General features: G+C 53.5%; 1 protein-coding gene across 1 annotated transcript; it reads right to left on the bottom strand.

Moving 5' to 3' along the window:
- Positions 1-575: 575 nt before the first annotated feature.
- Positions 576-25262, bottom strand: SSUH2 (ssu-2 homolog; the record flags this gene model as incomplete). The annotated part of the gene is made up of 13 exons (XM_081247343.1): positions 576-1849; positions 6554-6661; positions 8404-8509; positions 8902-8994; positions 10314-10399; positions 12006-12068; positions 13119-13243; positions 14323-14383; positions 15556-15685; positions 17211-17292; positions 17646-17744; positions 24936-25035; positions 25185-25262. The coding sequence occupies 13 exons, from the start codon at positions 25260-25262 to the stop codon at positions 1703-1705; spliced, it is 1278 nt and encodes a 425-aa protein (XP_081103469.1). The 3' UTR covers positions 576-1702.
- Positions 25263-25996: the final 734 nt, after the last annotated feature.

The raw sequence follows: 25996 nt of genomic DNA, 5'->3' as shown, positions 1-25996 counted from the left end.
CAATTTAATGCCCAAACGGAAATATAAGGAGAAATAAAAAGAAAGCAGTGTTTTAATACATGTATTTCAATCTGTGAGGCTCAAGCACAGCGGCCCGAGGAACCCCAACGAAGGCGTCAGAGTTCCAAGTGTGTACTTGAGAGAAGGGAGAGGATCAGAAGCCGTTTCAAACAAGACACACCAGAAAATCAAAGAACAGAGGCAAACACCAAATAAAAATCACACTGCATTAAGTAATAACTGATGAGACCTTGTAGAAGTAATTTCTCCGTGAGTGTCAGCGGGGTATCTGCCAGCCATGTTAACACGTGGAATGCCACTCCACTGCGCTGACGCCCCCGAGCACTGCTGGATGCCCCACTTTCCTGGGCTCCATCCACCAATGATGGCAACAGCCAAAACTGTTCCCTCCATTTGTACGATGCCCCAGGGGAATGGCCTCAGACCAGCCCCCCCCACCTGAGCCTCCCCCAACCAGGTCTCTTATGTCCATGTGCTTCTACCCTATGGGGGACGAGGGCTGCAAGCCAGCAGGAGCTTGGGGATCAAGAGGGTACAGACTGGCCCTCCTGGGGTGTAGCACTCCCCTTCCAGGTGGGGGGCAGGCATTGTAAGATGACAGGGACATCTGGTTACTCACAACCAGGTACACAGTGGCCCACGCAGCCCCCGAACCACCCCTCCAAAGCCAACCGGGCACTCAGTGTGCAGGGTGTCCCCTCCACCCACCCAGCCTCACTGCACCAGGTGGGAGTTCCTGCCTGGGACTGGGTACACAGGACTTCCAGGTCACCTTCTACTCGGTGCGCAGTTCTAAGGTCAGCACGTGATGTAAGAACCTGCATATATCCAAAATCACTCTCTAAAATTTACCCATGCACAGGAACCATGTTAGAGATTAGCATACAGACCCTTGGTCTATCCAACACAGCGGGTTTGTTCTCCAGTCTGGGAACAGATCTCTGTCTCTTTAATCGGGGCACACGTGTGGGGTGCTTACCCTGAGAGCTGCCATGCTGTGAGGAAGCCCACGCCACATAGGGAGGCACACATAGGTGTTCCAGCCGAAAGCCGCCATCGACCACCAGGTATCTGGGTGAACCAGCCTTCAGATGATTTCAGCGCACCTGCCCTTGAGCCACCCCAGCCTTTGATATTTCCAGGTGAGGCACCAGACTTCATGGAACAGAGTTAAGCCATCCCACCATGGCTATGTCTGAATTCCTGACCCACAGAATGAGGAGTAAAATGGTGTACGTTTTTGCCTAAGTGCACTATTTGGTGTGCATAAGAGGCAGCTAATTTCAGTCTATCTTTCAACATTTCAGAATCACTCAGCTCCACAAAAGGCCCAGACTAGCAGAGACACACCAAAACTGAGACTGACCCAGGGAAAAGTAAAAGCAACCCCATGCTCAATCAGGGCTTTAGTTCACAGGCCAGAGGCAAAGCCCCCACTGCTTAAGTTATTTCTCCTAAAGCAACGTGTGTAGATGAATTCTTGTAGGTTAGACACATGATAGATTCCGCCAAACAGGCTCCAGAAGGACTTGTAGCTTGACAGAGAAGCTGAATTCTCTGGAAGGACACACCAGGGTTTGCATGCAATTGTCCAGAGGAGCCAACAGTGAGTCAACTCAGAGACCTCGGCCAATCTCCTGGGCAAACGTGAGTGGCGGGCTCTGGGGGCAGATGTGCGATGTCAGATGATGGTGCAGCCACAGCAGTACCTCTCGGGGTAATCCACCACGTACACTTGGTGGTCGGTGCCGTAGATGTAGTAGACGTAAGTCTTTCCTTGGTACCAGTAACGAACTTCCGTGAGGGGGACCAGCTCAATGGTCTGGCGCTGAGGAAACAATTGGCCAAGAAAAACCTCAGGGTTCTGTTCAAGTCACTCACCTGCTCAAGAACCTTCAGTAGCTCCCTATTACCTGTGGAATGAAGTTCATGCTCTGCAGTTGGCGTTTTGGCTCCAACCTGCCTCCTAGATGTATCTCTTACTAGGCTCCTTCACATACCCTAAGTCCTGGCCCAAACCGACTTCTCATCTTTAACCACCACCTCATTCTAAGTTTCATGAAGTGGGGGGGGGGCGCACAGGCAATCCCCAGGGGAGTTTCAGGATGTATGGAAATCCACCAGCTGAACAGGACATCTCCCAGAAGCGGTAATTTTTAGATGGGGGGTGGGGGGGCTGGACAGACTGGAGTGGAGAACAGTGGAGGATAAAGTCATTTTAAACATTTTTATATTGAAATAACCATGGAGATATTAGGGAATGTATTATGCAATTTGAATTAAATTTTAAGATAAAATGTTGACACCAAAGAAATTCCAAAGTTTGGTGGGCTGCTTCAGGCTATTTTCTCAGACCCTTCCCTCCCTGCACCAGGGTTTCGCATCGACCCTCCTTTGAGAAAAGTCTTTCTCAAGTTTTCCCCTCCTTTTACACATGGGGAAACTGAGGCCCAAGGAATTTCAAGCTTGCAAGATCATCCAGGTCAAGCCCCACCTCCTGGCTGCACCTATTTCAGGCTCAAATCTCCTCCCTGGCATCCCTGTCTACTTGAGAGTCCAGGGCACTCACTCCCCCCTGCAGAGGGGTCCTAAATCCCTCGTTCTCTGGCCCTTTCTCTGAGCACTTACTCAACAAGCTTCCAAAATTACGGGGCAGTGAAGAGAATGCCCTGCCGCCTTAGAGCTAACACTGACTCCTGCTGAGACACCCAGGTCATTGGCTTTGGCGCTGATTTGTTACGGAAAACTACGGGTGTAACCCACAGAGCAAAGTGACTCCTCAGCCCCAGCAAAGCTTTCTCGGGATGTACTGTGAGCCAAGCTCTGTGCCCAAACCCTAAGTTCCTGTGCACAAGCTGCTCCCCTGTCCCAGACTCGGATGTGGGGTCCCCAACCCCAGAGGGAGGTGGTGTGGTTGGCCCAGGGTCAGACCCTCCTACTTGCAGGAAGATCCCCTCCTTGGGAAAAGAGCCCAAGTCCTCTCGTGGGAGGTGACGGTCCACAGGCCCCCGGGGAAAGTGGGGAACAGGCCGGGAGAGGATGTTGAGCAGTGGGCTCCCTACGCTGGGAGGTGCGGGTTGGAGGGGTGGCAGAGTGACTGACACTGTAGCAGGAGTGGGGGGACTCAGGGTCAGGGCGTGCACTTCCCATGAAGCCATCTGCGTGACCTCCCACTTCCTCTCTCTGGGCCTCCGTTCCCTCATCTGTGAAATGGGTACAAAAACGTCTATGTCATGGAGTTGTTGAGAAAACCAAATGAGATGGTGAGACTGAGTTTTCTCCGTGTGCCAGAAAGCGGCCTCCAAGGGGGATAACTATGGAAAGAAAAGGCAGATGATCCCTCCTGCCATGTTGGTACAGGAGACCCAAAATGGGAACCACGGGGCAAGAGGGGAGGGGAGCCAACCTCTGCTCAGAAAGCCTGGGCCACGGGTCAGACCACTCTGGTTTCCAAACTCTTCTACTATCCAACAGAGAGCAAAACCACAGCAGCCCCACCCCACGTGCCTCCATTTTGGATTCTAAAGGTCTCCAGGTTGGAGACCACAGGTTGGCCAGGACATCAACTGCCATCCAGTGGTCATCTCGTAATCGGACGTATATCTGCTGGTACACCTTGGCTGTGCCCCTGGGATGAGCAGATTCCAGGTCTGAGAGGAGGGGCCAGGGCCCCGCCTGTGACAGCTGTCCCCTCACTGGATTCTACTCGCTAACTTCCCAACCCTGAACAAAATATCAGCATGAATCTTTGTCTGTAGATCCTGGGCCAAAGGACAATTTAGGACAAAGTCACAGAAGTGGCCTCTTCTCCCTTTATGCTCCCTTTTTTTTTTTTTTTTTTTTGCAGTACGCGGGCCTCTCACTGTCGCGGCCTCTCCTGTCACGGAGCACAGGCTCCGGATGCGCAGGCTCAGTGGCCATGGTCCACGGGCCCAGCTGCTCCGCGGCACGTGGGATCCTCCTGGACCGGGGTACGAACCTGCGTCCCCTGCATCGGCAGGCGGACTCTCAACCACTGCACCACCAGGGAAGCCCCTACGCTCCCTTTTAAAGAAACATGCACATCTGCCCCTGGTGCACCCCTCCCTGCTCCAGGTCTGGTTCACAGATGGCTTGTGTCGCCTGAGACGGGGCTGTGCTGTCAGGGAAAGCCCAGGAGGCCCAGGGTCTAGACGGAGGCCTGCCGCCAACATGCTGTGTGATCTTGGGCAGTCACTGCCCCTCTGCCAAGTGAAGGGTCCAAAAAGGACTCAAAATTGTCAGCCTCAGCAGCAAAAGCGTCCCAGGAGAAGCACCTGTGTCCACAAGCTGCTGCAATCATGCCTCGTCCTCCGGCCAGTCCTACAGTACGCAGCTCACTACTGGGTGGTCTTCACTGTAATACCCACCAGACTGTACCAGGGCTGCAGGAGCAAGGCCCCTTAGAGACCGGGCTGGGGTCCTCCATGGATGAGGCTGAAGAACAAATGTCAGCTCCAGGCGAACAGCCGCTGAGGTATGGCTGACACTCAGAGCGCCACTACCCTCACCGCCCCCTTGTCTGACCCTCTTCCTGTTCCGGCTCCCCCACCCCTTTACCCATTTCCCCTGGGAGCCCTTCCTTAACAAATGTCTTGGGCTTCCCTGGTGGCACAGTGGTTAGGAAGCCACCTGTCAATGCAGGGGACACAGGTTCGAGTCGAGTGCTGGTCCAGGAAGATCCCACATACCGTGGAGCAACTAAGCTCTGAGTCTGTGCTCTAGAGCTCATGAGCCACAACTACTGAGCCCATATGCCACAACTACTGAAGCCCGCATACCTAGAGCCCATGCTCCACAACGAGAAGCCACCGCAATGAGAAGCCCGCGCACCACAAAGACCCAATGCAGCCCAAAATAAAATAAATTGATAAAAAACAAAACACACAAAAATGACTTGCACACGGATCCTCGTCTCAGAGCTGCTTCTGCGGAGCCCAACCTAAGGCAAGGTCCAACCGTGCCCATTTTACAGATGAGGACATCGAGGCTCATGAATGGAAGAGAAGGGCCAGGAGCCATGACTATGTGCCAGAGCTGGGAAGCAGGACATAACCTGGGAAGTGACTCGCCCCTGCAGTGTCTGCCAGGCCAAAAGGGCGCTGCCTCGTCCGGCTGATAGCCCTGCAAACCTACACTGGCTTTCAGAGTCGCTTGTGTGCCTTGAGTGCGGCAGATAATAACATTTCCCTTGGAGTTGGGAAATCTGAGTTCTACTCCTGGGCTCTTCCACTGAGAAGCTGTGTGATCTTGCCTAAATTACTTCCACTGTCTGGGCTTCCTCTGATTTATCGGCAAACTCATGGGTTTGGACTAGACCAGGGGTAGCCGAGGATGCCCACAGGCCAAAGCTGGCCCAGCAGCCCATCTTAGCTTTTTTTAAATTTTCCTTTCAATATTGAAAAACTGGAAGATTTCATGTACAACTGTGGATTTCAGAAGGTCTGAAATCTCTGCCCCTGCGCTGCACAGAGCTGAGGGGAGGCGGGGCCCTTTGGATAAGGGAGCCTCCTACCCACAACACCGCCCCCCCCCCAGGCCTTTGAGTTTGCAGCGCCCCCGTTTCATCCTCTCTGAGGTGCATTCCAGCTCCAAGACGGTCATTATTAATTTTAAATTAAATGCATCCTTTTCTCTCCTGCAAACAGGGTAAACGTGGAAACGTGGAAAGGGAACGGAAGGCACAGGGACATTTTGAGCACCGGGTTCCACGCACTTAAAGCAAATGATATCCCTACCAAGCCCTCTCAGGCGACAGTAGTATCTCTTTTTTACGGGTGAGAAACTGAACTTCAGGAAGGCGTTTGTAGCTGGCCCGGGACCACTCTGGGACGTGGAAGAGCCAGGATCTGCGCCCAGTTTGTAAGACTCGGACCCCCGACAGAGCCCTCACGGAGCTCAGGGGCTGGGCTTTCCCTTACCAACCCCCCCATCTTCCATCCACACGCCCCGCCCCCCGCGGCTCCTGGGGACGCGACGGGCACCACCGCCACCTACTGGCCAGCAGGATAACAGCCGCAAAGCAGCGAGGGCCTTCAGCCCTGCCCTTGGGGGCCTGGGATTTGGGAAGTGCCCCGGGGGGCCGGACGCTGGGTTCCAAACCTGCCTTGGACCCTAGATCTCGAGCTTTCCCTCCCCTTCCCTGAATACCAGGGGGGCTGAGAATCGAAACCACACTGAGCCACATTCCTGCGTGAAACCCTGTAAGCTCCCTGTCGCTCGCAGAATAAATCAATCCAAACTTCTCCCCGTGGCCTTACGTCTGACCAGCCCTGCTCTGTGACCTCCGGTCACCCTGGCCCCAAGTCAGTCCCTAGTACCTCTGTGCTCCTCCGACTGGGGCTCCACCCCTCCCCCCTTCCTTCTGCCCTGCCACTCTCAAGAAGGAACCTCCGCACAAAGGGAGGGGCCCGTTCCCTTCTTTACGTCCACGGGGACAGTGTCCTGGAGCCCCAGCAGACCCGGCACCTCACCTTCCACCAGCCCCGGTCCCCACCGCCCCCCCTCAGCTCACCTGCTGCAGGACGCGGGCTCGGGAGGCCAGCGCAGCGCTGTGCTCGGCGATACCCCGCTGGGAGGCCAGAGAGATCTCCCGCAGGGGGAAGTCCACGATGGGATACACCTGGGGGGAGACGCAGACCACCTAACCCGGAGCCTAAGCACCTGGAGCCTTGGAGGGCTGATGGGAGCACGAGCCCAGAGAGGGACGGCCCGTGCCACGGGCGAGCGGGATGGGTGGGGCTTGTTAAACCCACGCGGACCATTGATCATCCACCTTATAGCGTCGGGAACTCCAGCCAATAAACGAGGGCCGTAGACAGACTACACGCCCACCCGGCGCGCCTTCGCTGCCTAACTCAGGCTAGGATTGGGCGCAGGGCTTCCTAGAGGGGTGATGCCTGAAGTGAGCCTTTAGAAAGCCCAGTGATTGGGGCAAAGAAAAGAAGCTGAGGACTATTATGAAGCCATAAAGAAGGAATTCCTGCCATTTTCAGCAACATGGATGGAAGAGGGCATTATGTTAACTGAGATAAGTCAGAGAAAGATACACACCCAATGATCTCACTTACATGTGGAATTAAAACAAACACAAACTCCTAGATCGTTTCCAGAGATGGGGATTGGAGGGGTGGGCAAAGGGGGTGAAAGGGGGTCAATTGGTACAAACTTCCAATTATGAGATAAGTCTTGGGGCTGTAAAGTACAGAATGCTAACTACAGTTGATAATACTGGATTGGATATTTGAAAGTTGCTGAGAGTAGCTCATAAAAAAGGTCTCATCACAAGAAAAATCATTTTAACTGTGTGGTGATGGAAGTGAACTGGATTTATTGTGGTGATGATTTCACAGTAATATACAAATAGCAAATCATGATATACACCTGAAACTAATAAGCCAGTCTGAAACAGCTACATACTGTTAAAAAAATAAAAAGAAGGAAGGAAGGAAGGGAGGGAGGGAGGAAGGAAGGGTGGGAAGAAGAAAGGGAAGAAAACGAAACCAAAAAAACCTGTCTGAGGATGACCCATAAAGGCCAAATTCCCTTCCCAGGCCGACAGCAGGGAGCCACAGATCTTTTCTGTAAAGGGCCAGAGTAAATACTCAGGTGTGAAGGCCATGGGGTCTCTGTCTCGACTACTCAACTCTGCCCTCGAAGCACGATAGCAGCCACAGACAATACATAAACAAGTGGGCTGTGCTCCAATAGAACTTTATTTATAAAAGCAGGCCAAGGGCTGGAATTTGCCAACTGCTAGTGTACAAGACCCTCCCTGATCTGGCTGCTGGCACCTGGCACGTCTTAGCTCCTTGCTCCGCCCAGCTCGCTGCCCTCCAGCCCCCTGCCCTGTGCTGCTCCCCGAGGCCTCTGTCGTGCTGCTTCCACTGCTGGACACCCTGACTCCCATACTGCCACACCACCCACTGCCCCACTGCACCACGCTCTCCACCCCCGACACCCTGCCCCTTCCTGTCTCTCTACCTTGCTTGTGTATTTCTCAATGGCTGACAGTGTGGTGAAAATGCTATTATTACCCTCTCCCTCACCGACTGTGAGATCGGAGGGCAGAGATTCTGTTTTATGGTATCTCCATGGCCTAGAATGGTGCCTGGTATAGGAGGAGGGTCTCAAGATTGGTCCAAGGGAAGGAGGGAGGAAAAGAGTGGGAGAAAAGGAACAGGGGAAGAAAGGAGGGTTGAATATGTAAAATTCAAGACAGAAACTGCCCCATGGGGTCCCAGCAGCCTCTGTCCCCGCCCAGCCTTTCTGAATGAATGAATCTCCTGCAGAACCAGAAGACCTGGCCTCACAGGGGGAGGAGGGACCCAGCTCCCTTTAGGGCAGCAGCAAAGCCCTCCTTACCGTCGTGTTTTCATCCTTAAAGAGGGTCTCTCCTCGGGCTTTAGCAAGCAGCTCCCCAGGGCAGTCCAGCTGGTGCTCAGACACAAACTCAAACAGGCTATTCTTCCTGGGAGTGGAGAGGATGAGGGACGGAGCCCGGGGGTCGGGTTAAGAACCTGGGTTTGGAATCAGGCAGATCGGGGCTGGAGGGCTTGCCGTGCTACCGGTGGGACCTTGGGAAAGTGCTTTAGCCTCTCTGGGCCTCAGCATTCTCACGCGTAAGATGGAAAACTAGTAAAGTACAGACAGTTCTATTCTAGCAAGGTACCCGATAGGAGAAACCCTTAATGCGTGGGAGCTTCCCTGACGTGGGGCCTTAGGACCCTGGGACTCCTTCTCTCCCAGCAGGTCCCTGCACTGTGAAAGCCCCAACCAAGTGCAGCTTCTCTGCAGAAACCAATCCAGGCCACGTCCCCCCGGCCACCCTGCCAGGCCATGGCATTGAGAGGTGCCACGTACCATACAATGACCAGCTGGAGGAAGTGCAGCAGTTTCTTCTCGCCCTTGCAGGTGGCACAGGTCTTGTTCCCCCTCCCTGAGCATGTGCTGCACCTGAGAGGGGCCCCATCAGTACCACTCAGATGGTCATGGTGTCCCAGTGGCTCCAGAGGCCCCTGCCTCACATCCTTCCTCATAGAGGTGACTGTGGTGGGCACGGATTGCTTCCACGTGCCCACCGTCTAGACCTCCTGCTCCTCGTAGCAGTGCCCCAATCTCCCTTTGGAGACCACCCTTCTCCCCACCAGCCCACATGGTTTGTGGGCTTGCCCCCATCCCTTCTATGACCAGCTTGGGACCTCAGCCTGGCCAATCGGAGCATTCCATCTCTCTGGCCATAGTGGCTGATACAGAGATTGACATATGACCCAAGTGAGTGCATTGAGATCCACCCCAGAACTCTTTCTGGAACTATCAGGAAAGGGCCATCCTTTTCCACTGAGGTCACCAAGCTTGGAGCTGCTGGTGGCCTCCTCTGCCACCACAGGAGACAGCCTGCCTGAGGATGAAGCCAACATGAAGGAAAGCAGAGTGAGGGACAGAGACAGACTCCTGGTGACACTGTTTAAGCACCTGGATCCAGCTGTACCTGAAGTCATCCCAGAAATCTATTCCTCGACTTTTCCATTACATGGGCCTATAAATTTACTCTTTTGCTAAAGCCAGTTTGAATTGGAGTTCTTTTACTTGTAAGTGAAAGAAATCTAAGTTTCTTTCCAAATCAAAGAGCTCCTTTACCAACCACAGGTGGCAAGTCCACCAAAGCTTCACCATCTGGCCTTGTCAGAAGGATGGCCTGGCCCTGGATGAGCCACAGGTATCATTAACCCAACACAACTTTGAAGAGTTTCACTCCTCATGGTTTCTTGTTTCCCTTTAAAGATTTATAAATACATGAAAGGACATCAAGTCCAAAAGGCAGCAACCCACTGTTGGCAAAGCCCTGTGAACAGGCACTTTGTTTAGTCAATCAACCAACCTTCCTTCACTCTTGCTCCATTTAGTCCCTGCAATGGGTTATAAATAAGGGTTTGCCCAGGCCCGGATCCTCAGAGATCAGAATCTCACCTTGGGTGCTCTTCTGTATTCACTTCCCCTCCACGTGAGCAGGAAGAGGTCTCCTCTCTTAACCCACGGCCTCCCTTCCTCCCTGCAGACCCTCATACCTCCCCCCGCCCCCGACCCACAGATTGCTTGATGGGCTCCACTTGGTCTCAAGAAACACCGAGGTGACAGGGCACCTACAATGCACAGAGCTCTGGGGACACAGGGGGGACAAGACAGTGCGCCCGCTTGCCTTGCTGAGGGCAGGCAGTAAAAAGCAAGGACGCCAGTGAGAGCACTCAGCTCAGGGCCGGGGAGCCCCATCTTACCTCTGCCTGCCGGACCCCGAGCACATCTGACACCGCCGGGCGGGCCTGGCTTTGCGCTTGGCCCCGCTGCACGAGGGGCACCGCACCTGCGGACACACGTGGCCTCAGCCCTCACCCGCCTCCCGGGGAGCAGGCAAAGGGCATCCTGAGACCTGGCTCCAAGCCAGCCTGGGACCTTCCCCAAGTTGTCACTTCCCTACCTGCTCTCCCTGGGCCTCGCCCCTTGTCTGTGAAATGCAGTGTATCTTTGGACCCCTCCAGTTGTAGCTTCAGAGACTCTGCATCCTCACGTCCCTGTTTCTCCTGAGACCTCAGCCTCTCCTGCTCTTCTCGGATCCCCATGACCCTTGGGACCGTCCCCTGACCAAACAGCCATGGCCGGGGCGGGGAGAGAGGGGCAGGCTGGCCCTCTCTGGTGCTGGAGAAGCCCCCAGAGATGGACCAGGTTATGCCCTCACAGCGGGCTTGGGGTGTGCTCCGGAGACATTCCAGGGAAAGCCTGAGGGACAAGGGGTAGGAGGAGGAGGGGCGGGGGAGGGAGCAGCAAAGCCCACCGGAGGGCACAGAGCAGGCGCAGCCGCCGCAGAGCCCCACGGTGGGTGCGGAGTGGGTAGAGCACGCAGCAGGCGGAAGGTGGGTGGAAGGGCGCGTGGGCAGACAGAGAACAGAGGAGGCCGGTTTAGAGCAGCAAGTGGTCCGTGTGTGTCCCAGGGATTAGGCACAAACGGGGAGGTGGGGAGAGCTGAGAACACACGAGGGGCGTGGACTTACTGCTGGGAAGGCTAGTAGCCTAGAGGATTCTGCAAAGAACGCTGAGGCCACGAGGGCCTGGCTGGTGCTGAGGGGCCCGCGCGGGGCTGAATCGTATATACGTGGTCATCCCCGCCCGGATTTACATCTACCAGAACCGCAGAATGTGACCTTATTTGGAACTCACCTCTGCAGATGTAAGTAGTAAAGGTGAGGTCATACTGCGGAAGGGTGGGCCCTACATCCAATGACTCATGTCCCTATGGGAAGCCCGTGAGGAGACAGAGACACACACACAGAAGCCAGGAAGCAGCACGGAGGCAGAGATGGGGGTGAGGCAGCTATAAGCCAAGGACTGCCAGCCGCTGCCAGAAGCCGGGAGGAAGGCATGAGGTGGCTCTTAACCCTGCCGACACCTTGGTATTGGACATCCAGCCTCCAGAACTCTTAAGGGAATAAATTTTTGCTTTAAGCCACCCAGTTTGTGGTCATTTATTACGGTGGCCCCAGGAAGCTACTCCAAGGCCTGAGTCTACTGTGTCCCTCAAAGGCCCTGAACTTCACTTCTTGGCCGGCAGTGGCCCCTGCACTACAAGTGCTGGTCATCTGCCAGTCTGCCCCTCGGACAGAGGGTCCCTGTGAGAAGGACCCCAGGTCTCAGTCCTCCTGCACCCAGCAGGTACTCAATAAATGTTTGTAGGTGGAGGAGAAAAGGAGAGAAGAATGAAAATCATAAACCATCAAAGTGAAATAAGGTCAACAGAGACCACCCACTCCAACATTCCCATTTTACAGGTAGGAAGATGGAGGCCCGGAGAGGGAGGATGACTTGTTGGAGGCCCCACTGTTGGCGCAGGGAGTCCCAGGCTGCCAGCCCAGCCCTCCATCCCCATATGGTCCTGCTCCACATCACGTACTCACCAACGGCCACATGTGACTCACCGTGCCGGCCCCATGGCAGCTGCTGCACTTGTAGCGCCCATGCCCGTGGCATTTGTGGCATTCCTGCAAGTGAATGCTCTCCTTGATCTGGTTTTCCAAGTACCAGCAGCTCCTGATTTCACCAACCCCACCCCCATGATGTCAGCATCCCACGTGGAGGTATAACAGTTCAGGCCATGGTGGGAAGATGACCATTTGTGACTAGGCTTCCAAAGGGCCTTGAACACCAAGCCAAGGAGATCACGTTACCACTTCCTTGGAGCCTCAGCCCAGTCGGTCCTGGATGCTAAGATGGGGAGACCAGGTCTCCGACTCCCATGTCCTAACTCACACTCCCAGGCTAAACCACAAAAGCCAGTATCCTCAGCCCATTAGGTGGCTAAAGTGGTCTTTGGGAATAGAAGCCATAAAAAAACAGGGTGTCTTTGCAAAAGGCAGCAAGCTAACTACTGGAATTCAATGGCTGAATCAAAATAGCTTTTCCACCCTGGAGAACAGAATGAAACACTTTCTTGATCTCTCAAAGTCCTCTTCGTCTTATGATGCTATGAAAACTCAGAGGGTAAAATGACACGCTTGAGTCAAGTTCTAAAGTGAAAACAAGGCAGGTAATTAGATGAGAACATAACATAAAACATCTCAGCTGTGGTTTTGTAACACATTAGGTTACCCTCACTACCTGTCCTGATTATATTTCTGTAAAACAGCGTGGATGTCAAATTCTACTCCCCTAATGACTTCCATTAAAAAATCCCAGTGATGCTTTAATTTTATATGTTTCATTCAGCTGTTTCCCAACAGGTCAAAAAAATAAAAATAAAAGAGACAAAAACACTCAGATGGTTTAGGAAAGTGAATGCTCGCTATTTAAAGCTGGTGACAATTTCGTACCATCCTGTGGCTATGTGAACGCTCCCTAATTTGCACGGAATTTCGTATGGGACTACATCCCATACGCTGGGTTTTCTTAGAATTCTGCTTATTTGATGGGCAAGGAATAAACCACCAGCCTGGACTTTGGGTTTCCTTTTTAAAAGGATAAAGTGTGAAGACACTACGGTGCCCGGAAAACCAGCTCCGAGAGAAGGGCGGAGACTCCAATGCACACATTACCTTGACCAATGATGAGTGAGGGACTTGGAACTTCCTGATATCTTCCTGAAACATCGGGGGAACCTGGACCTTGATGTCCCAAAGCCTGGGGGAGGTCCCTCTTTGTGGCCCATCCACGGAGTGGTCTGACAGAGAAAGGGGCTGTTCAAAGAGCAGCAAACGGCTGCAAGGACCAGCCTTCATGTATTCGCCAAATAGTACGGAGCCTTCACCTGGTGCCAGGCGTTAAGCTAGAACCTGGGGCCGAGGGACTGGTGGGTAAGGGTCCCCTTAGAGCCTGTGGTTAAGCAGCCAAGCATCGGAGTTGAACAGACCCGGCTGAGTCCTGCTTCTTGTACTTCCTGGCTGCGGAACTCGACACCAGCTCCCCCACCTATACCTCTCTGCCCTGCAATCCTCTCCTCTCTAACCCGGGATAACGGTGGCACCTACCATGGAGAACGGTAGTAAAACTGAACAGCAGAAGGCATACCAAAGCTTAGCCCAGGGCTGGCACATGCCGAGGGACCAATAAACCAGGATTGTCATCACTACCGTCACCATCCCCACCATCTTCTTTCTCCTCCTCCTCGTTCAAGGAGAGAGAGTACATCACAACACAACAGAATATGACATGGTAAGTGCTTTGGACAAGAGCTGCATAAGGCGTTCTGAAGACTGACTCATTCTGCTGTGGGGGGGACAGCAGGGAAGAAATCCTCAAAGGCTTCATAAAAGAGGGGACCGTTGACCTAAGTCTCGAAGGATGAACCAGAAAACAGGTAGGGCACAGAGCTTCCCAGAAAGAGAGCCTTAAGCCTCTGGGGGTCCAGCAGAGGTGGCATAGCACACTGAACAGGGTGGGGATCTAGAGACCCAGGGAGGCGCTGGGGTTGGCCCAGGAGGCAGGTAGAGGCCCGAGCACACTGGCTGCCTTTGCAGTCTGGCCCCGTGTGGCAGCACCAGCCTGTGGCCAAACGCAAACACTAGACTTTTGCAGGCCCTCCTGTAAGCCACTTCCTGGACAGGAAGCGTCTGCTAACGTCAGCCCTGGAAGGTCTCCAGGAGGAAAGGCCACCCTCTCTTTTTATGGGGGATGGGAAACTGAGGCTCCGAGCAGCAGAGCATCTTCCTCGGGGTTAGTGGCTAAGCCACGTCCTGACATTCTCCACCAACCCCTGCCATGTTCGGTCCTAATTAAACTGATTTCAGACAGCTCACTTACTGGTAAAGGGCTGAAAAGTCCATTCACTTATCCTGGATTCACTGAAGGTTTCTAGTCGATACTACAAAGAAAAAAAAGTGTGTTCACACTCATGCCCTTAGGAAGACAGAGCCTTATGCGAAAGGATGAAGCTCCCCACCCCGGGCTCAGCAGGGAGAACAGAAGTTCCCAAGCACGGTCAGCGCCCAAGTGCTGCTCAGAACAGGCTGGCAGCAGCGACTCACGTCGCAGATGCCCTGGGACACATCTGCAGGGGGTCACTCAGCCCCAGGAAATCTCCCCTGACAGACACACCACTGGGCACCTTCAGTATAATGTGTATAATTTCTTTATACACAGAAATGGTCTATGAGGCAAGTTTTGAAGCAAAACTTGCCCTCTGACAGATGGAGGCTGCTGGAATCAGCCACTCCGAGCAGCCCCGGGGGAATTTATCTGCCTGAGGTTGAGATCCTCCTTCTTGATCCTCATCCACGGGATCCTGGACATCACCTGGCTCCTCCTTTTCCATGTGAGGAAAGGGATGCTCAGAGGTCAGGTGACTTGCCCAAGGTCACACGGCTACACAAAGACCTCGTACCTCAAATCCCTGCTCTGACCACTCCCTGCGAGGCTGATTTCTGTGACTGTGTGCCCTCCAGGGGACGGCTATGCCAGTGACACTAGGAAATGTGAACTTCAACTTGTCGCTGTCAAGGCAGAAGGTGACAAAGGTGGGATCACCTTGTGTGGTCTTGGTACCAAGCACAGGACCTCCCTGGAGCCTCAGGCCTGGGGGTGATGAATAAATACCCCTGGCACAGATGAAACTTGGGGGAGGCAGAGGGAGCTGGGATCAGGGGAGGAGACGGCCCTTTCTAGCCCACCCCTCCAGGAAGCAAGTAAGTTGTGTCTTTAAAAAAGGGCTTTGGTGCCAGCAAAGCTGTGTTTGAATCCCAGCTCGGTCACTTCTAGCTGCATGTTTGGGGGCAAGTAACTCCACCTCTCTAAATGTCCAATTCCTCCTAACTGGTGACGATGATACCTACCATGCCGGGTAGCTATGAGGATTCGGTAAGACATGTAAGTAATGCGCTGTCCATGATGCCTAGGGCATTCGAGCTGTTCTCTGGTGATTGACAACCATGATTCCTTGTGTTATAACTCACTACAATGTCACCGCTATTCACACGCACTGTTCCCCAAGCCTCCTTTCTCCCCGGCCTCGCCAGGCGCCCTCCGGCCAGCCCTCACCCTGCGCAGGGCCTGCTGCTTCAGCTCCAGGATGACGAGGTCGCCGGCGGCCGCACTGCCATAGCAGCACTTGGAGTCCACGAAGCTGAGGAGGGCTTCCCGGGCCACCTCCTCTGTCACCACGGGGACTCTGGTGGGGACCGAGCAGAGGGGTGGTGGGCCTGGGGAGAGCCTGCGGGCTCACCCAGGCCTGTCAGCCCCCTCACTGTGCAGATGGAAACTAAGGCCCGGAGACAGGGGTCCCCCGGCCGTGTCCACAGCAGTGGTAGAGCCCTTGGGCATCCAGCTGGTAAGGGCATCTCCGGCATCAGGAACTGTGTGAACAGATGCCCGGTGGGAAAGTGGCAGGTCCTTCTAGAGGACAGCAAAACCACTTTAGCTGAGGTGTGGAGCCGCAGAGAAGGGCTGATGGGGCCTTAGAACTCAAATGAAAAAACAAAAACAGAAACAAAAAACTGAAAGATGAATTATGCCACTTTACAGATAAGGAAAACTGAGGTCCAGAGAAGATGTCACCCAGCTAGAAGGAGGCGGAGTTAGGCTAGACGAGGTTCCTGCCCTCTGGGACCCTGACTTCAGCCAGAGGAGGTGTGAGTAACGCTCAGGGGAAGACCCCAGCCGAGAACCTTCTGACAGTGGCGCCCACAGAGACCCGCCGTGAGCCCGCTGGACGGCAGCGGTGCAGGCTGGGAGGGCAGACTACGAAGGACCTTTTCTCGGCCCCCTCTCGGGACACCTCTCCTCCTCCTGGAAGACTCCCCTGAGGCCCAACTGCCCTGTCCCTCCTCGGCAAAGCCCTCCCGCCACCGCCACGAGCAGAGGCCCCTTCCTCCTCCCCAACCCCCACCTTCACATTCTTCTCCATGGCAGACTGCCTGCAAATGTAAGCCCTCACCGACACATGCTGTGTCGCCGACACTCCCAGCCCAGCGCACAGAGGGGCCCACGTGCTCACAGCCAGTGCACAGCGGATGGAGAGCGTGGGCACAGCAGTGGCCGGGACGACTCCACGGAAGAAGGGGCGTCTGCAGGCACACAGGGAGAGCGGCCAGGGAGGAGAAGGGAGGTGGTCCAGGCAGCAGCGGGGCCAAGAGCACCAGGGAGACACCCTCGACAGCAGGACACGGCCACCCCGGACCCAGAACGGGCACGGCTCCTCCTCCTGTCCGCACAAAGCTGGCCGGACAGCCGGAGCTCTGCCCCGAGTCCTCCAAGCAAGCAGACTTTTGGTAAAGGGCGAGATAGGAAATGCTTTAGGCTTTGTGGGCCACTTGGCCTCTGTGTCACCACTCAGCTCCTCTGTCACAGTGTAAAAGCAGCCACAGACAGTAAGGAAACAAAAACACATGGTTGTGTGCCAATAAAACCTGACAGACAAAAATAGGCAGTGAGCTGGATCTGGCCCGGGGGCCGTAGTTTGCAACCCCTGATCTAGACTAGAGTTTTCAACCCTGGCTTGGTAGCCAAACAACCTGAAGAGCTTGGAAAAGTACACACTCCCAGGCTCCATCCCTGGAGACTCTGATCCACTGGGTCTGGAGTCCTGATGCACTGTCTGGGTTGAAATCTGTGGCCCCCGAGGAGGGCTGTCGGGGGACAAAGGTGACCTGAGGATCATCCCGCGCAATGGCTCCATGGGGGCTGCCAGGGCTCACCTGTGTTCCAGAAACGAAGACCAGCACCTTTGTTCCTGGGGCCTCCCCGGGGCCTCCGAAGGTGGGAAGAATATCTGGCATCCTGGAGGAGAGCGGGGGAGTCAGGGCTCAACAGCCCCGCTCCAAGGCACAGGTATTTGTGGGACAAAAGGAGGAAAGATGGGCCGAATGTGAGAAAGAACAGACGAAGAATCAGGGTTCCAAGACCAGCAGCATCCTGGTCGTAAGTGGAGATGGACGTGGTCACGGAATGTCCGTGGACACAGGGCCTATGCCCCGTCCTCCCGTTCCCTCCCAATGGCGACAAGGGGCTTCCCAGGGCCCCCAGGGGACAGGGGAGCTCTCCCAGCCCGGCCTGTTCCACAGATGCCCACACAACAGCATAAGCCCCGGGAAGAGGCTGCGGGACCCAACCCCCCAGGGACACAGACTCACTGTCCCCTTGAAGAAGCCAGTCACAGCTGGGCAGCCTCTCCAGGAGTTCAGCCGGGGGCACCAGAGGACTCTCGGCCTCGAAGCTGAGGTCCATCTCACCTAGGGAAGAACGGGCAGTGCTGAGCCTCAGGGAGGAGGGGGCCAAAGGCGACTCCTGTCAGCTACCTGGCAGGTGCATCGTAAAGAGGCTCACGGTTTCAGTCAGTCTCACTCTGGCCCCCTCAGGACACACAACATATTTGCAGGGCGGCCAGCAGTGGGGCTGGGGGTACAACAGTAGCAGCGGTAATAATAAAGATGAGACACACCTTCGAAAGGGCAGCTCCTATTTGCTGGGCACCTATTCTGTGCCAGTCAGCAGGACAGGTGCTGCATAAACAGTACCATATTCCCCAGCCCCAGGAGACAGACATTGAATAACGGGTGGGCACACTTCTTTGCCGCTCCTCTCATCAACAGACAGGTCTCCGTTTCCTCCCCTTGAACCTGGGCAGGCTTGTGACCGCTTCACCAAGTGAACACAGCAAGCAAAGAAGAGACTGCAGCTCCCACTTCTGGCCTCCTGAAGCCGTCCCTCTTGATGCCTGAGCTGCCAGGTAAGAAATCAGACTATCCCGCTGGAGAGGCCACGAGCAAATGCCCTGAGACTACGTGGGGAGGGGCCCAGTGGAGCCTGGCCTTCCAGCCACCCTGCCAAGCCACCAGGAATATGAGCAAAGCCATCCGGGACCCTCCAGTCCAGAGCAGCTGCCTGCTGAATACACTGAGGGACACTTTTATGGACTGCATGTCTGCATCCCCCCAAATTCATATGTTGAAACCCACAGCTCCAGTAGAGCTGGATTTTGGGTTTTTTTTTTTAACACGTTAAAAAAATTTATGTGTTTGTTTCTGGCCGTGTTGGGTCTTCGTTGCTGCACTTGGGCTTCCTCTAGTTGCGGCGAGCGGGGGCTACTCTTTGTTGCGGTGCGCGGGCTTCTCAATGCGGCGGCTTCTCTTGTTGTGGAGCACGGGCTCTAGGTTCATGGGCTTCAGTAGTTGTGGCACATGGGCTCAGTGGTTGTGGCTCGCAGGCTCTAGAGTGCAGGCTCAGTAGTTGTGGCGCACGGGCTTAGTTGCTCTGCGGCATGTGGGATCTTCCCCAATCAGGGCTCAAACCCATGTCCCCTGCAATGGCAGGCGGATTCTTAACCACTGCACCACCAGGGAAGCCCTTGGCAGGTGATTAGGTTTAAATGAGGTCTTAAGGATGGAGCCCATGATGGGATCAAGGTCCTTATAAGAAGAGAAAGAGGCTAGGGCTCTCTCGCCCTCTCTACTATGTGAGCACCCAGTGAGAAGGCAGCTGTCTACAAGCCAGAAGTGGGCCTTCACCAGATGCCGGGTCTGCTGATGCCTTGACCCTGGACTTCCCAGCCTCCAGAACTGTAAGAAATAAATGCTTGTTGTTTAAGCCAACCCAGTCTACGGTATTTTTGGTACAGAAGCTTGAACCAACACAGACCCTAATCAATTACACATGGAGAACCCACCTGAGCCCTGTTGAAATTTCTGACCCACAAAATCATGAAATATATTAAAGTGGTTGTTGTTTTAAGGCACTGGGATGGGGGACAGTAGGTCATGCAGCTTCCTCCATCAGGCAGTCTTTACTCTGAGACTCTCCACAGACCCACACAAGGCTTTCTTGGAGACACCCCAGGGTCTCAGGCTCCCCTGCTGCCCTCTCTCCTCTCACAGGTGTCGGACCTACACTGTGGTCCAAAGACGGTCCCTGCCTACGCCTGCCCCTTCTCCCCCTTTCCATTCACAGGTCTCCAAGGGACGTCTGGCGTGTCTCAGGCCATCTTGGTGTCTGCTTCTTGGATGACCCAAACTGACACATCAGCACAACCACATTCTACCAATGAGGAGACTGAGGCTCAGAGAGATTGTGACTCGCCCAAGATCACCCAGCCAGTGAGGGATAGAGTTGGATTCAAACCAAGGTTCTTCTCTCTCCAAAGCTGGTGTTCTTTTCCAAGTGCTTTTTACAAGGCAAACCCTATGGAAGAAGCAGTGATGATATAACTGTTTTTAATACCTCATCTTGATCTGTCAGGCTGTGACCTCTATACATAGGGACTGAGACTCCAAGTAGGAAAGCATAATACTAGAACTGGCTCCTGGGAACTCAGGACTACTCAGGAAGCACCTCCCACACCTGACGCCTCACCCCACCATCCCACCTAGAGGTGTGGAAGGCAGGGCGTCTAACTCCGCTTGACACGAGGAGTCTGAGCCTCAGAGAGGTTACTCCAGTACTCCTAGGGTGCACAGCGCTGGAGTTAGAGCAGGCCAGAGGCTCCTTGCTCCAGGTCCAGCCCAGTGGGCACCCTGTCAAACCTGTTCCGTGAAGTCCCCAGGCTGGGGGACAAGGATCCCTCCGCTGTGTCTTTCTAGTGGCCAGTTGACCATAGGAAGTTGACTTTAAAGGGCGAGCTGATAAACGGCCAGTGGAAGGGGATTCTCTCTGCATTGAGTCACTGAAGGCCACTTGGGTCAAACTTCCCGCTGATCCACCTCATCTCCGAGATCCTCCTCTTTTCTGCAGCTCTCTAAAACCTATAGCTCTTTATCACTACAAAAAATAAAAATATTATGTCCTGTTCTGTAGAGTTTAATAAAAGCAGAGGCCAGAAGAATAAGTAGATCTTGTTCAAAACCGGAACAGCGTAGGTTATCTGGAAGTAGAGACAAGACGTTGGATGGTGAAGAAGCCTGAAATTCTGGCATTCGTGGCCAAGAACAGTGACGGAGGAGGCGGTGTCATTAAAACAAATAAACAACCCTGCTCTACCACCCCTCCCCCATGAGGGGTGCCCTTTGTCCTCTGATAATAAGCAATACATATGCGTCTCTAAGGTTCTGTCTCCTGGCAGGAAACTTCCAAAGGAAGCTGAAATAGAAGAACGTTTGTGGATATAGAGAGTACCTTTCTTAGCAGGAAAGCTTATCTTTGTAAGCAAATGATTCTGCCAAGAAGCAGGTGAGAGCCCTGGGACGCATGCGAGTGCGATGTAAAGTGACATCACCCCAAAGCTGCAAACGCCTGCCAATGTGTCCTGAAATCCCCAGGATGAGATTTCCCCTGGAACTATTCTTCGAACCTTGGTTCTCAATATTGTTTCGCTTCTAATACGTTTATTAGCATTCTCAGCTACTCCAGCCACCAGGGACCCAGGGATCAGCAAACATTTTCTACAAATAGCCAGGTGGTAAATAGTTCAGACTATGGGCTGTACAGTCTATCTTAGTTACTCACCTCGGCCGTAGTGCCCTGAAAGCAGCTATAGACAACAGACAACTGAATAAGTGTGGCTGGTTCCAATTAAACTACAAAACAGGCGGTGGGTCAGCTTTGGTCCATGAGCCGTATTTTGCCCACCCTGACCTGACACCCACCTGTGCGGGGGGGCTCTGAGGGGGATCAGGAAGGTGGCGGTTGGAATTTGAACCTGTCTGGGGTAGGATCCATGCAGTGTCTGTGAGCGCAGTTAAAAGAATTAAAGGTGAGGGGCAGGGTTGGACTGTAGCCAGGGTGGGGATGGGGGTGACTGCACTCAGAATCCCTGGGCATGGTGTTTAGGAACCCGGGCTCTGATATGCTGCCGTCTGAGCCAGGTAGCACATGACACTGTGCCAGACACTCATCCTCCCAGCACTCAACTCCCCCAGCTGGGAAAGAGAGCGGGTGGTATTAGGGCCCACCTAACAAGACAATGTGTATTCAGCTCTCAGCCCCGAGCCTGGCATGTAATAAATGTTCGGTCAGTGCCTTGGACCGAGGAGGGCGGGTCTTCCTCTTTCTTGGTGCTCCTTTAAGCCAGCGCACAAGGGTGAAAATGTCAAGCGTGGAAAGAAAGGCGAGGCCATCACAGCCCCCTCCCCTGGGAGGGCCCCCGCCTGCCCGGAAGCCTTGGCTGAGCTGGGGCATCAATACTCCCCTGGACAAGAAGACAAGGAAACGCCACGTGGCTGCTCTGTCCTGCTGGAAACCAAACAACAGGGCAGGAAGACGGGAAGAATGAGAGGTGGGGCACTCAGAGCTCCATCCATCAACTGGAAGCCACAATGACCTCTGACAACTCGTCAGAGCTAAATTAACCTCCCCATTATGTTGTGGACGAAAATAAAGGCCTCCAGGCTGAAGCACGGGCAGACACGTCATTTCCTGGGCAGATCTCATCGGGCACAACAGGAATGCGGACGTCACGGGACATTGTGTGGCGCCCAGTGTGGGGTGCTCCGATGGGGGCCACCAGCTGCGTCACCATTTCCACGGTGTTGGGCTGAGTTCCAGGGTGGCCGTCCAGCTGGACCACCGCCCCCTAATTCATGCACTGCCTCGGTGAGGGATGCTCCATGATCTTGTCTTGCACCTCATAACAACCACTATTTTCCCCATTTAGTAGAAGGACAAGATGAGGCTCAGAGATGTGATTTGAGACAGCAAGCTCACAGGCTCATAGCAGAGACAGAAACAGTGCTTAGAACTCAGAGCCTGACTCCAAGCCCCAAGGCCTTTCTACTCGGGTGAATACCCCAGTGCTCCAGGCACACACGTCAAGGGGTTGCTGAGAGAGCTTTGCAAAGTGCCCCCCAGGTCGTGTTTCTGCTCACCAGACGCCAGCTATTTTTTTTTTGTATAGGAAGGAATTTTTCTGGTGGAGAAAGGCACAATTCGTGGATAACCCCCTTATCTTTCTCTTTCCCTTGATTTCAGGTGATCAAAGGAGTCCACGTCTCCTGCCCCCGATTCATCATTGTTAAAGCACTGAAATCCGACAGAGGTGGTGCTGAAAGTGACTTCCAAGCCTACTTTGGTACCAAATTATGTCACTGGAGGAAGATATTCTCTCTCTGAAGCTTCCCCACATTGTAGACTCAAAAACTAAGGGGACAACACTTGAATGACTGGGAAGGGTAACTCAACTGGCTAAAGTGGACAACCATCTCTCACCTAAGAAGGGACATTTAAATTACAGAAGTCGGGCTTCCCTGGTGGCGCAGTGGTTAAGAATCCACCTGCCAGTGCAGGGGACACGGATTCGAGCCCTGGTCCGGGAAGATCCCACATGCCGTGGAGCAACTAAGCCCGTGCGCCACAACTACTGAGCCTGTGCTCTAGAGCCCGTGAGCCACAACTACCGACCCTTTGTGCCACAACTACTGAAGCCCACACACCGCAACTACTGAAGCCCATACACCACAACTACGGAAGCCTGTGAGCCTAGAGCCCAAGCTCTGCAAGTGAAGCCACCGCAATAAGAAGCCTGGGCACCACAACGAAGAGTAGCCCCTGCTCACTGCAACTAGATAAAGCCTGCACACAGCAACGAAGACCCAACGCAGTCAAAAATAAACAATAAATAAAATAAATTTATTTTTAAAGAAAAGAAAGAAAAAGCTTTAAAAATAAATAAATAAATTACAGAAGTCCCATAGCAGGCTCCCTTTCTGAAACCAGGAGAAAACTTTACCTAGTTTCAGATTTTGTCAATCTTGTTTCTAAAAACTTTCTGGGCAATCTCACACCTTGCAGTAGACCCTAAATGCCGGCCTGAGGTTTGATTATGTTGGAAACCAGCACATAGGGTGACCCTACGGCAGAATCAGAGTTTTTAGAATTTTAAGGGAACTAAAAAGAGTTCACCTTCCTCTTACCTTGCTTACCAAAAAGCTTGATGCCAACACAGAAACACCACGGTGGTAATATTTTCCATTAATAGCAGTTTAATTTTAAAGCTCTCGGGGACATAATCTGATAATTCTCTAGAGTCAACATTTACTCCATGCCTACTCTGGGCTGAGTGATATATTTGGCACTTTGCATCCAATTAATCTTTTACCAGTTCTGCAAGATGACACCATCTCTATTTTTATTGGGGGAAATAAAGCTCAGAGAGGTCAAGTAACTTAGGCAAAGTCACCCAGCAATCAGGAGGCAGAGCTTGGATGTGAATCCAGATCTGACATAGCCCATGTCCACCACAACAAACTCCAAGAATAAACTGAAAGAATGCTAATGAGCAGTATTTTTAAGAGGAAAGACTGCATTCGACTGTTAGTAGAAACTTATTAGAATAAGACTGTGGATACACAATTTCCAATATATCAGAGATCAGAGTCGGTCCTCCTCAAATACATGCTAAAACATCTAGGTACAGTCTCTCACTTCAATATGAAAAAGGACTCCAACAAAATGTAAACTGAGCTCTCTCAGATTAGCATGGGTTCATTTTATATCCCACTGCAGCTCTGAGGCTTAAAGCTCGGAGACACCAACATTAAAGGCAGGAAAGAGTGTTGGGCCTGCAAAGGACCTTCAAAGTCACCAAGTTCGGTAACTCTGAAAATGTACTAGTGTCACGGGCCTCTCTGGGATTCAAGTGAAAGCTGTGGATGCCTTCCCCTCCCCCCCCCCACAAAGCCCATACATACAGTATTTTGCCTTCACCTTCATGGTCCTCAAATTAAGAACTCCTGACCAATCTCCTTTTACAGATGGGGAAACTGAAGCTCAGAGAGATTAAGTGACTTGACCAAAATCACAGAGCCAACTCACAGCAGGGCTAGGACTTGAACCCTAGCCTGCCAATTCCCAACCTGATACTCCCCACGTTGTCCACTCCAAACTCACTATCCAACTTTCTTTTCTGTGTTTTAAAACACAGCACATTTCTCCTTAAAATACCACTTCCTTCTTCATCTCTTTAATTAGTTCTTAGATTCCATTGTATTTCTGTCCCACTAATGACAAGATGGGGTCACCTGGACTATGTTTCCTGAGCAGTAATGAACAAGCGAGCTTTTTGCTAGAGGGAGATCGTGTGTAAAGACCTTTCACTGACATTGCTTTTATAAAATTAACCTCATCTAAGAACTGATGCAGCTCTGACTGAAATGAGAATCCTGATACTCAGGCTCACATTTGGCTTGGGCGGGGGAGGGGTGACTATCAATCAGAGAAAGGAAGGATAGAGAGTCTAAGATTTGGACAGTGTTACGTGGTGAGGGAGGAAAGTCCTCACCTTGGTTTTCTACCTTCCTTCTCCACTGCCCCGAGGCACCTAATGGAAGAACAGCCTGCAGGCTGCAAATGGGCTTTACGTGTGAAAGGAAGGAAGGAAGGAAGGGATGCTCTAGCAACACAGATGCAGAACCAAGACAGCGCTGAGGGCAGCGGGGAGATTTCAGCTCAGCGGCCCATGGAGACGGGCGCCCCTCGCCCTGACAGCCTGTACTTACTGTCACCGTCACTGAGATCCTTGTCCCTCGTCGAGACGTCCAGCCAGGGAAGCGTCTGCCCTCTCAGTGGGCTCAGGCTGCTGGGATCCGAGGGACCACCCTAGGCCCCTCCCAGAACAGCGGGCCCATTGTTACCTGATCTGAATACAACAGAGGGAAACATCTGTGGGGAAGCACCGAGTCCATCAGAGCGGCTGCTCTGGACCCAGTCTCAGGGTTCTTGGGGCTCGTCCTCACAAGACCCTCTACTTGCCGGGCTCGGCTGGCGTTCCTGACCACCTGCGTCCTCACGCAGCCCTGTGAGATGGGCACTTTCATGGAACCCATTTTCCTAGCTGGGATTCAGACTCTTGTCTGCTTGACTCTCAGGTCAGAGCTCTTGACCCCAGTGCCACATGGCTCGTCTATAAGGAGGCAGGTTCCTGAGCGCTGGGCAGGCAGGGTGGGGGAGGGGGTAGAGAACGACGTGAAATGTAATAACCGCAAGGAGGTTACCTCCCCAAGGGCAAGGGGAGAGGCAGGTGGGAGCTCTCAGGTTGTGAGTGTCAACCTCCTGGGCTCCCTGGGGAAGAGTCGAGGCTGGGATGAAGAGGTGATGCTCCGAAGCTGCCCAGCACAGCATGGGCAGAGCCGGCTCCCAACCCAGGCTGCGTGGGCCACTGATGTCACCACACCAGCCCAGCTCTCTGGGAGACATCTGTGGGTTTCCAAAGGCCTCCTCCTGAGCCTCCTGCCTCAGGGCTCAAAACACCTGCAACCCCGACCCTTGCAAGATGACGCAAGATCACCCCTCTCCTCTAGAGGAGTCTAAACCATGAACACCTGGACCTGGGTCACCTGCTGGTGGAGGCAGAGGACCCTGAGCTGGCACCACCTGCACCGCATCCTTGGCAATGACGTTCACAGCCGGGCCTGGAGTTCTCTAGCCAGGACAGCCTCGCTCCGTAGGGCAAAGCATGTACCCTATGCCCTGCCTGCCCAGCCCAGCAATGCCCATGGGATGCGTCACAATGCCCACAGTGAAGACTGGCTGTCGCCTTCACCTGGGGAGTGCTGTGACT

The sequence above is a fragment of the Mesoplodon bidens genome, assembly GCF_964165515.1.
Source record: "Mesoplodon bidens genome assembly, chromosome: 10".
NCBI lineage: Eukaryota > Metazoa > Chordata > Mammalia > Artiodactyla > Ziphiidae > Mesoplodon > Mesoplodon bidens.
This window is presented reverse-complemented; position numbering and strand designations above follow the sequence as displayed.